The sequence below is a fragment of the Pipistrellus kuhlii genome, unplaced genomic scaffold, assembly GCF_014108245.1.
Source record: "Pipistrellus kuhlii isolate mPipKuh1 unplaced genomic scaffold, mPipKuh1.p scaffold_m20_p_17, whole genome shotgun sequence".
Classification (NCBI taxonomy): domain Eukaryota; kingdom Metazoa; phylum Chordata; class Mammalia; order Chiroptera; family Vespertilionidae; genus Pipistrellus; species Pipistrellus kuhlii.
The window spans coordinates 17,254,736-17,267,040 of record NW_023425482.1 but is presented as its reverse complement, the minus strand read 5'-3'; the positions used below and the strand labels follow the sequence as shown (position 1 = coordinate 17,267,040).

Here is a 12,305-nt window from a genome sequence, read left to right as displayed (position 1 = left end):
GGTTTTAGCTAATATTAAGTGCTTTCTTTTGCTATCAGTGTGTTTACTTTACACATTTTATCGTTAAATCCTCACAACTCCCAGGGAAGTAATATATCATTCCTTTCAAGTGAGGAAAATTGAGGCTTTGTGAGAGGTCTGGCAACCTGTTCAAGGTCAGGGAGGCACTACAGGAAGTTGGAATGGCCTAAATCATTCAAGATAGATGGTGGACTTTGTTCTGAGTAAAGGCCCTCCCGGGGAGAAGCTGGTATGGTGTCCCTTACTCAGTTTCATTATTTAATCATACTTATTTAAAGATCATTTTTAACTGCCTTATTCAATGGTTAATTGCTTGAGTTCAGTCTTATGTTATTTAATTAGAGGAAAAGGTACTTTCTTAATGACTTTTTTTTTTTTGCTTCTTAATGAAGTATAATATGTATTCATTGTAGAAATTTTAGAAAAAATAATATAAAGAGAAATAATTTTTAATGATCAATGATTGTAGATAATGTCATTTCATCTTAACAACAATCTGGTGAGGTAAATATAATTCACATTTTATAGCTGAGGAAAATGAGGTTTAAAAGGTTACACATCTCACCTAAGATCACTGAGCTACTATATATTGGGTCGGCAGCTAAGTAATTGCGGATTTTTAAAAAATCAAAGACAATTTTTTCATGGAACTAAATAACTTTATTCTGTAATGTATTGCCCATTTTGATCAATGACCTTTTGCCATCTTTCAGGCAGCATCATAATCCCACGTTCAAAAAACTTCTGGTTTTTATTAGCAAAAAACTGAATCAGGTACGATTTGACATCATCATCATTATTGAAATTTTTACCATTCAAGGAGTTTTGTAAAGATCAAAACAAAAAGTAATCAGATGGTGCAAGGTCAGGACTATATGGCGGATGTGGCAAAACATCCCAACCAAGCTCCATTAATTTTTGCCGAGTGACCAAAGATGTGTGTGGCCTTGCATTGTCATGATGGAATACAACACCTTTTCGATTTGTCAATTCGGGCCGCTTTTCTTCAACTGCATTGGTTAATTTCGTTAGTTGTTCAATGTAGACATCAGAATTGATCATTCGGTTGGGTGGTAAGAGTTCAAAGTAGACAATTCCTTTGTAATCCCACCAAACTGATAACAAAACCTTCTTTTGATGAATATCAGCTTTTGATGTTGTTTGAGTTGGTTCACCTGGCCTGCTCCACGATCTTTTCCGCTTGATATTGTTGTAAACAACCCATTTTTCATCGCCAGTTATCAGTCGTTTTAAAAATGGATCATTTTCATTACATTTCTTAAGCAAATCGCAGCTGCTAATGCGTTGCGTTAACTGTGATTCTTTCAGTTCGTGAGGAACCCATGTATCGAGTTTTTGAACATAGCCAAGTTGTTTTAAGTGATTTTCAATGCATGTATGTGATACATGAAGCTTCTCTGCAATCTCACGTGTTGTACTGTGACAGTCCGAATTGATTATTGCTTTGATTAGGGCGTCATCAACTTCAACTGGACGACCAGAGCGTTTTTCATCTTTGAGTGAAAAATCACCAGAACGAAATTTGGCAAACCAATTTTGACACTGCCGTTCTTTTAAGGCTTCGTCACCATAAACAGCACATAACTTTTTATGAGCTTGCGATGCGTTTTTCCCTTTGCGGAAATAAAAAAGCAAAATATGACGAAAATGTTCCTTTTGATTTTCCATTTTTCAACGAACGCCAAACGAAAACTACAAAACAGATCAAAAAACTTTTTTTACTGATTAACAGCTGAATAGCCAACTATCAAATAACAAAATGTGTTTTACATTTGTACTACGTCTGCAAACCTAAAAATTCAACTGAAGCCATATATGTGTGAAACCCGCAATTACTTAGTTGCCGACCCAATATAATCGGTAGAGCTGGAATTTGAACTCTGGCATTCTGACACTAGATCCCATATATTGTCTACACATGGTAACATTCCCCCCCCCCCCCCCCCCATATTTTTTTCAAAGTGAGGTTGTGTATAACTTTTAAAAATTACATATTTCGGCCGAAGCCGGTTTGGCTCAAGCGGTAGAGTGTCGGTCTGCGGACTGAAAGGTCCCAGCTTCGATTCCGGTCAAGGGCATGTACCTTGGTTGCAAGCACATCCCTGGTAGGGGGTGTGCAAGAGGCAGCTGGTCGATGTTTCTTTCTCATCGACGTTTCTAGCTCTCTGTCCCTCTCCCTTTCTCTCTGTTAAAAATCAATAAAATATATTTTAAAAAATTACATATTTCGGTCCGGCCAGTGTAGTTCAGTGATTGACATTGATATATAAACCAGGAGGTCACGGTTTGATTCTAGGTTGTAGGCTTGATCCCTGGTGGTGGTAGGGGGTGGGTGTGGAGGAGAAGGAGGTGCAGGAGGCAGCCAATCAATGATTCTCTATCATCATTGGTGTTTCTCTCTTCCCCTTCCTCTTTGAAATATTTAAAAAAAATTTTTTTAATTAGGGTCATACCGTATATTCAATTATATTTACTGCCTACTTCAATTAATTTACTTGTGTCATTAAAAATTTCTTAGATACCAGTTTTTTGTTTTGTTTTTAAAACTTAAATTTATTGATTTTAGAAAGGAAGGGAAAGAGACAGAGAGAAACATTGATTTTTTTGTTCTTCTTATTTATGCTTTCATTTGTTGATTCTTATATATGCCTTGACTGAAGTTAGAACCCACAACCTTGGCATTTCGGAACAGTGATCTAACCAAATGTGATTTCTGGCCAAGCAGTTTTAATTGATACAGAGTATTCCATTTTATGGAAATACTGTTTTAAAATTGAGAAATAATATAGTACAATAATGGTTTTGAGCTTGGATTTTGGAATGAGAGTGTGTGGGTTTAGATCCTGGCTCTGACAGTTACTATTGCAAGTTACATAATGCTCTGTGCCTTAGTTTACTAATCTGTAAAAGGAAGAATGATAATGTTTACATTATAGAGTTGTACATGTTATGAAGATTAAGTGAATTAATGCTTATCAAGTAGTGTGTCTTTTTTTTTTAATTTTTATTTTTTACCCTGCCCCCCAAGTAGTGTTTCTTAAACTCCAGTGTCACCTGGGGAGCTTGCTAAAATACAGATTCTGATTCAATAGGTCTGGGTTGGGGCCTGGAATTTTGTATTAGGCTCTTAAGTGATGTGCTACACTTAGAGGAGCAAGGAAGTAAAGTACTTAGAATGATGTCTGGCATCAAATAAGTGCTCAATAAATGTTACCTATTTGAGTTGTTTCAAATTATTCAACTCTTAGACCTAGTGTTGTGATAACTAACCTTTGCCCATAAATCTTTACATTGTTGATTTTCATGGGGTTGGTCCCAGAAATGAGATTACTGGCACTAAAATTGCATCATGTATTTTCCAAATCAACCATGGCTTCCTTTTTTTGGTACTCTTTTTTCCAGTCATGGACTTGTCATCTAAGTAAAATTGAAGGTTACTAATTTATGGAATTTTAGCACTTGGAAAGCCCTGAGAAACATCATTTTCTAGGGAAAGGAAATCTACCCTAACCTAATAGCCCTTCCACCCTCTACTCTTTCTAAAATTTTGAAATATATATGGGGGTAGGGTATTTATTTATTTATTTATTTATTTATTTATTTATTTTATTGTCACAACTACTGGGGAGAGTTATCAGCATTTGGGGGTCAAGGGCCAGAAAGCCTTCATGTCCTCAATGTGTGCGACTGTCTCACACAACGAAGACTTGCCTTGCCCAGAAGGCCAGTGATTTTCCCAAGGGGTTATCACTGAGACCGGTCCCTTCATTTTGTAGATGGAAACAGAGTCCCGGAGAGGCAGGCTGTAAGCACATTCTCGCAGCTGCCTGGTGCTAGTGCTGTGGTGGGAACACAGTGTCTTGTTTCACAGTCCATTGCTTTTTACATGGTAATAGTTGGTCAGTCTTTTTTATTGAACTGCTTAAGTGATAAATGACTCACTAGTGGAGCTTAGTGTAATCATTGCCTTCTGTCTGGAAAGTTGTAACAAGATCATATGTGATAAAATGGAGTGCCCTTTGGCTCATGATGATGTATTTGCTTTAATTCTTAGTCATCAAAATGACTACGATTCCTATGTTTGATAGACTACCTTTTAGGATGAGCTAAGAAACAATAATATGTGTGTCAGAAAATAATGCCCTAGGACAGTGGTTGGCAAACAGTGGCTCATGAGCCACATGCGGCTCTTTGGCCCCTTGAGTTTTTAGCAAAGGCCAGCTTAGGAGTACCCTAATTAAGTCAATAACAATGTACCTACCTATATAGTTTAAGTTTAAAAAAGTTGGCTCTCAAAAGAAATTTCAATCGTCGTACTGTTGATATTTGGCTCTTTTGACTAATGAGTTTGCCGACCATTGCCCTGGGAATTTGGGGTCCTGAGTTCTATTGTATTTCCTTTTATATCAGTGACTTTCTGGATGACCTCTTATAAGTCACTAAAATTTTGTTTACTATCTATATAGTAAAAGCCTAAGCAACCATTATGGTGGAGCGACCAGAACGACCAGTCGCTATGATGTGCACTGACCACCAGGGGGCAGATGCTCAATGTTAGAGCTGCCCCCTCATGGTCAGTGCGCTCTTACAGGGGGAGTGCTGCTCAACCAGAAGCTGGACTCATGGCTGGAGAGTGCAGTGGTGGCGGCAGGAGCCTCTCCTGCCTCCATAGCAGCACTAAGGAGCAGTGGGCCGAATGGTAAGAAGCAGCAAGAAGGCGGGCGGTAAGAAGCGAGTAGTATCAGACTGCGAGAGTGTGCATGCAGGCTGGGCTGAGGGACATTCTCTCCCCCCCCACCAATAAAAGCCTACTATCAAATTGTCCTCTCGGCAGTCAACCGGGAGTTCGACCGTCCAGTTTGATGTGCACTGACCACCAGGGGCCAGCATAGAGCATAGGGGGGTGTTGGTGACATGGTGCTGAGTCAGGGGGCTGCGACCTCTTGCTGGCTACCCAGGGGCAGGGGTGACGGGCAGGGAAGCGCAGTGAGAATGCAGGGTGTCCGCCAAGCTTGCTGTCACTCCCCCTGCTACCCTCCGCCTGGGAAGCCAGGGCTCGCTCGGAGCCTGTCCCACACTCACGCAGCCTCTTTTGGGCGAGCTGGGCCACAGCAGCCAGAACTTCAGGGAGCTGGTCTGTGAGGCCGGCTGGGTGAGAGCACGCTGCCTGCCCAGCTTCCATGCAGCACCGCTGGGCAGGGCCCACGGCGTCCGACCGTGCTCACCGCACCTCTGTGTGGGGACTCAGGTGCTATGACTCAGGCAGAGTGGGGTGCACAGGGGCCCAGGTGCTGCCCAGGGCCCAGAGGTCCACTGGGACCTGCCCTTCCACAGGAGAAGCTTGTGCTTCGATTGCTAGCCAGGCCTAAGGACTGCACCCATGATCGAATTTCATGCATCGGGCCTCTTAAGTGTGTGTGTGTGTGTGTGTGTGTGTGTGTGTGTGTGTGTGTATATGTCGTGATGTCAGTCATGGCATTGCGTGTCTGATTTTGCTGCTTTTCTGGGTCTGGAGCTAAGACACAACTGAGGCCTACATGTGTTTGATGTGGGTAAGAACCTAATAAGTCCTGGGGGCTTAATGCTTGGGGGCTGTTCTTCCTCTAAGGGGGCTCACCGGCAAGACTAGCAACACGCCAGGGGAGGAAAGGTCAGGGGAGGGTCCTAACTGCATGACCGGGGATATGCTACGGAATACGGAAGGAAAGGTCACCCTGGGGGGCAGTTCTTGGTTTCCCAGTTTTTTAATTTTTAATTTTTAATTTTATTGATTTCAGAGAGGAAGGGGGGGGGAGAGAGAGAGAGAGAGAGAAACACTAATGATGAAAGATAATCATTGATTGGCTCTTCTACACACCTGCTACTGGGGGTCGAGCCCGCAACCTGGGTACGTGCCCTGACCCTTCAGTCTGCCAGCTGACTATCCGCTGAGCCGAATTGGCTAGGGCTTGTTTTCCCAGTTTTGCCAGTTGCTAGGCACTCAGGGCTTTCTGTACCTGGCCCATCTTCCTTACTCTGCTCTTGTCTGTCTAGCTGCCTGCCACAAACAGCCCCAAGGCTTTGTTGCAGGTCAGAGCCTCATTGTCCTGAGAGCTTAAGGGAGAGGTGGTATAAGGGCTTATATGGGAATCATATGAGACTATTCTCCGGTCCCTAGTTCTACCAAATGATGAGCAACATGCTGGGGAGGAAAGGTTAAGGGAGAGTCCCAGATGCCTGACCAGTGAGAGGTTTAAACTGCATGACCAGCAATTTGCTAGGGAGGAAAGGTCACCTGGGGGAGAGGTCCCATCAACAATACTTGTTTTCCCAGTTACTTGGCATTTGGGGCTTTCCTTCCTGGTGACCTTCAGTATCTGGCCTATCCTCCTTAATCTGCTTATGCCTACTATATCAAGAATATATACTGCCCAGCTGGTTTGGCTCCGTGGATAGAGCATCTGATGGCGGATCAAAGGGTCCTGGGTTCAATTTTGATCAAGGGCATGTACCTTGGTTGCAGGCTTCTCCCAGCCGAGGCCCTGGTCCGGGTGCATGCAGGAGGCCACCAATGGATGTGTTTCTCTCACATTGATATTTCTCTCTCTCTTTCCCTCACTCTTCCACTCTTTCTAAAAATCAATGGGAAAATATCCTCTGGTGAGGATTTAAAACACACACACACACACACACACACACACACACACACGTACATACACACACTGAATGGATTATCACTGAAGAAGGAAAAAGATTATTTTTGTTTTGTGCTTCATATTTCTATACTGTTTTAAAACTTTAAAATAATGTCTTTTGGTTCTAGCCAGCATTGGTCAGTGGTGAGAGCATCGACCGGGGTATCGGAGGGTCTTGGGTTTGATTCCCAGTCAAGAGCACATACCTCAGTTGCAGATTCGATCCCTGGCCCTGGTCAGGGTATGTGCTGGAAGTAAAGAATGGTTGTGTCTCCCTGACATTGCTGTTTCTCTCTCTCTGTCTCTCTCTCTTTCTCTCATCCCGTTGCCTCCTTCCACTCTTTATTTTTTTAAATATATTTTTATTGATTTTTTACAGAGAAGAAGGGAGAGGGATATTAGAGTTAGAAACATCAATGAGAGAGAGTCATTGATCAGCTGCCTCTTGCACACCACCTACTGGGGATGTGCCTGCAACCAAGGTACATGCCCTTGACCAGAATCGAACCTGGGACCTTTCAGTCTACAGGCCGACGCTCTATCCACTGAGCCAAACCGGTTTCAGCCCCCTTCCACTCTTTAAGATGTCAGTTGAAAACATATCCTGGGTGAGGATTAACAACAACAAAAAAAGAATGTGTTATACATTAATTTGTTTTTATTTAAATTCTTTTTTTATTTTATTCTTTATTTTTTATATATTTTATTAATTTTCCATAGAGAAGAAGGAAGAGGGATAGAGAGCTAGAAATGTCGATGAGAGAGAAACATCGACCAGCTGCCTCCTGCACACCCCCTGCTGAGGATGTACCTGCAATCAATGTACATGCCCTTTACCGGAATCGAACCTGGGACCTTTCAGTCCGCAGACTGATGCTCCATCCACTGAGCCAAACCGGTTTCGGCAATTCTTTTTTTATTTTAATACTTTTGAAATCAGCTTATGTTTTACAGTTGTTGGTGGGTCATAATTTAATTGGCAGTGTCTTTTTTTCTTTTTCTTCTTAGTGGTATTGCAGTACTATCTATTGATAGTTTACTACAATACAATTCTGACACCACCAGAGTTTGCAAAGACTTCACAAGTTAACGGGCGTAGTCCCCCAAAAGATTACCCTTACTCCACATGCCGGCCACATTTCTAACCTATTGGATACAAGTTAGGAGGTTGCCTTGGTCCCTTCAGGTTCAGTAACTCACTAGAATGACTTTGAATTGTAAGCATTCACTTACAATTACAGTTTTAGTATAAAGGATACAAATCAGGACTCATCCAGCCAAATGAGGAGACACATAAGGGTCCAGAAGGTAGAACTTACTTCCCAACTCCCATGTCACCATCCCAGGACGTTAATGCGTTCATTCACCAGGAAGCTCCATGGAACTTGGGTACAGTTTTTATTGGGTAAACTTGAATGACCATGTGTGTGGAACGCAACTTCCAGCCTTCACTCCTCCCCCAAGACAGGCTGGCTCCTAGTTTCAGCCAAATCCTCTCATCATGTGGTTGGTCTTGCTGGTGACCAGCCCCTATCCTGAGTCATCATATCTCTTAGTATAAACTCAGGGGTGATGCCAGGGGCTCATGAATAAAACACTCGCATTACTCAGGAAATTCCAAGGATTTAGAATCTCCCTCCCAGTTACTAAGGACAAACACTAAGGTTCTTCATTGTACAATAGTGATACATAAAAAATAGCATGTATATAATCCTCACCTGAGGATATGCTTATTGATTTTAGAGAGAGAAAAATATAAAGCATCAATGTAAGAGAGAACATCAATTGGTTGCCTTTCCTATATGCCCCAACCGAGGATTGAACCTGTGACCTAGGTATGTACCCTGACTGGAAATTGAACCCAAAACCTTTTGGTATACGGGACGATACTCCAACCAACTGAACCATACTAGCTAGGACAAAAATAGCGTACTTTTCAAATGATAGTGTATTAGACTTAATGGAATAAAATAATTTAAAACAAGCTTTTAGGTATAAGTTAACATATGAAGTGCTTTGCATTCTCTTCTGTGTAAATTATTTTAACTATGTAAAATAATGTGGTTTACCTAAAAGCAGTTAGGTTTTGTAATGAAACCAATACAGGTGGAAACCTTGATAACCATTATGTACTAATTATGTGACTCTCTGAGCCCCATTTTTCTTTTTTGCAAAATAAGCATAGCCTTGTAAAATGTAAAACACTTCTAGCCTAGCATCAGGCATAGAGTAGACATTCAATGAAGTGTCCTTATTGTTACTGTTTGTCTTATTATTTATAATGCTGATCTTAACATTTGCAGATTTTACCTTTATTGGTGGCCAAGGGATTGATTTTTAATCTGAACTTTATGTCCAGAATGCTGCACTGTTTTGTTAGGGTCATTGATATAAACTTTTGCCTCTCACTATTATTAATAGAATTTTTTTGTTGTTGTTAACCCTCACCTGAGGTTATTTTTCCCATTGATTTCTTAGAGAGAGGGCAGGGAGAGAGATAGATAGAGAGAGAAAAAAATAATTGATGCTAGAGAGACACATTGGTTGCCTCCCACACTCGGCCTGCAACTGAGATATGTGACCTTAACCAAAATCGAACCTGCGACCCTTCAGACCTCAGGCCAACATTTCAATCACTGAGCCAAACTGGCTAGGGCATTGACTAAAAATTGTGAAGTGATCCTTGGAATGAAATTTATGCCTCCCTTAATTATGGTTAATATTTAAAATAACTGTTGGCTACTATTGGCTAAGAACTATAAACCAGTGTTGATAGCATTACTGTATTGGCTGAGAAATAACCATATGCATATATATTCAGATTCACAAGGACATAGTAACTACTAGAAACCTTAGAAGCAAACTAAAACGATTTCAGTAGTCTTACTGTCTTTCTTTAAAGCCAGTTAGAAGTATTTCAGATGCTAAGTGTTGCGATCCTTTCATTGCCAACATTACTCTCTCCTACACTTTTTAAACAATACTGTATTATAATTTTCCCTTGATATGCGAGAGTTTTAACAAAAAGCTAATTACCAGCCTGTTAAACTTTTGGAACTTTGAAACATAAAATTGATCTGTAAGCATCTTACAGCGTTTCCCTCCCCCTTACTCTCTACTTTTTTAAGCAGATGAGTTTAATAAGTAAATGGAATTAGTCCCTCATTTTACTTGTTTTTGCAGTTCTTGAAATAGCTTCTGTTTACTCATTTATGCTAAATTAATAAGAGCAGACGTGGAGATCCTCTTGATTTTTTTTTTTCTCCTACCAGGGAAAATACTTTCTTTAGGTGAATATTATAATACAGAGAGGTTTCAAAATCAGAGACTTAATTAAAATTTTATTTTTTATTGAATTTATTGGGTGACATTGGTTAATAAAACTCTAGGTTTAAGGTGTTTAGTTCTATAATACATCAATCTACAGAGCCTTTTAAGGAAAGGAGATTTGATCATTTAAACATTAGAATTAGGATGTTTCCATATATGACCAAGTATAACCTTTTATATCTCACTAAAGGCCTGGTACATGAAATTCGTGCATGGGGGGGCTGTCCCTCAGCCCAGCTTGCACCCTCTCCAATCTGGGACATCCCTCTCACAATCCAGGACCACTGGCTCCTAACCACTCGCCTGCCTGCCTGCCTGCCTGCTTGATTGTTCCTAACTGCTTTTGCCTGCCAGTCTAATCTCCCCTAATCGCTCCCTTGCTGGTCCGATCACCCCCAACTGCCATCCCCTGCCACAACCCACCTCCTCCACTGGGACCCACCTCCTCCATGAGAGGTGGTGGAGACATCGGTACTGGCCTTTGCGCTGCACAGAACCGCGGGACCCCCCAGGCCTTACTGTGTGGAGCAGCCCCCAGGCCTTGCCTCTGCTGTGGGTGCAGCCATCTTGTGGTGGCCATCTTGTGGTGATGATGGGCGCGAGGACCACATAGGCTTTTATTAGTATAGGTAATTTTGCCGCCTTTAAGTTTGGACCAGAGGTTCTTAATGGACCTTGTAGAGGTGCCTGATACTCTTGGAAGAGGTCTGTGAGGACAAAACTATTTCATAATAATATTAAGACGTTGATTTTCTTTTTTACTTTCAGTCTCTCATGCGTGTATAGAAGAGTTTTCTAGAGGGTAAATAGCATGTTACAACAGTAGATTGAATTTAGAAGCTGATCTGAGAATCTAGCTGTTTTCTGTTTAACTAGCATTTTACAAAAGTGTGAAACAGTGCTGTTCTTTTCTTTAAAGTTGACTTATTTTAGAAAAGATTTTTCAAAGAGTATTATTTATGTTAACATCACTGGTTTATTGTTGCTTAAAAATGAATAAACAAACAAAAAAAATCAGGAAACGAATAAACAATAGTTTGGAAATTCTTAATTTTAGTTTCTAATTCAGTAGATATCAATCCCCATGTAAACAAAAGCTCTTTGGGGTCCTCAGAGACCACAGAGGGATCCTGGGACCAAAACCTTCCAGCACCACTTCCTTAGATTAGTTTTATCACATGATATTAAAGAAAATCTTGATATAGAATTGAACATCTAAAGCATAGTAAAAGATTTAAAGAATGACATGAAGCATTTTTATTATTGTAGTTACTAACTATTTTTCTTTTGAATTGTGCAAGCAGGAGACTGGAACCCACCGAACGGCCTCTTCAGATTGTTTATGATTACTTGTCCAGGCTGGGCTATGACGACCCTGTGCGCATACAGGAGGAGGCCGCCAATCCCGACCTCGGCTGCATGCTTCGGTTTTATGGTGGTAAGAACTTACCAGTGGCTTTGTGAACATGCTGACTGCTTTTCAGGGGATCATTTATGTCTCTCTGTCTGTCTTCAGCTTTTAAAAATAATTTCATTAAAATCTGTTTTTAAGTCAATGAACTAATGTAGTTAAACGACATAAACAAGGAGTGGTGGTTAATGGAAGACTTAGAAGTCTTAGCCAAAAATATCTTTTCTTCCCCTGACCAGTTTGGCTCAGTGGGTAGAGAGTCAGCCTGTGGACTCAAGGGTTCCAGGTTGGAGTCTGATCAAGGCTGTGTATCTTGATTGTGGCACATACCCAGTGGGGAGTATGCAGGATTGATGTTTCTCTCTCATCGATATTTTTAACTCTCTCCCTTCATCTCTGTAAAAAATAAAATATAAAAAAAATTTCTTTTTATTTTTGCTCTTTTAAACAAAAAGTGTTTTTGCTAACTTAATAGAATTATTTTTTACCTTTGTCAGAATCTTGATGAAATCACGCTTTAATATAATTTGAATGAGTAAATTATGTTTGGGCAAGAGGTTTTAAAAACATTATTTTTTAAAAGCCAATATATGTATTTACAAAAGGTAAACATTTATCTATAGGTAAAGTGTAATTGGCTATATAGCAAATTGCCTCAAAATTTAGTGACTTAAAATGATAATGAATATTTAGTAGTTTCTGTGGGTCAGAAATCAGGAGAGATTTAGCTGGATGCTTTTGACATGGGTCCCATGATATTGTAGTCACTGTTGGTTAAAGTGATGTTAACCTGAAGGCTTAAGTTGGACTAGAACCGTGGTCGGCAAACTGTGGCTCGCGAGCCTCAT

The 12,305-nt window shown here is 40.7% G+C and overlaps 1 protein-coding gene across 4 annotated transcripts in view; it reads left to right on the top strand.

Annotated features, from left to right (window-relative positions):
* PHLPP2 (PH domain and leucine rich repeat protein phosphatase 2) overlaps positions 1 to 12,305 on the top strand; it is a 66,658-nt gene that overhangs the window by 17,544 nt on the left and 36,809 nt on the right. For all 4 annotated transcript variants that reach the window (XM_045582718.1, XM_045582719.1, XM_036441100.2 and 1 more), the window contains one exon: positions 11,351 to 11,484. In XM_045582718.1, coding sequence (XP_045438674.1) covers positions 11,351 to 11,484 — 134 coding nt within the window. The remainder of the gene's footprint in view (positions 1 to 11,350; positions 11,485 to 12,305) is intronic.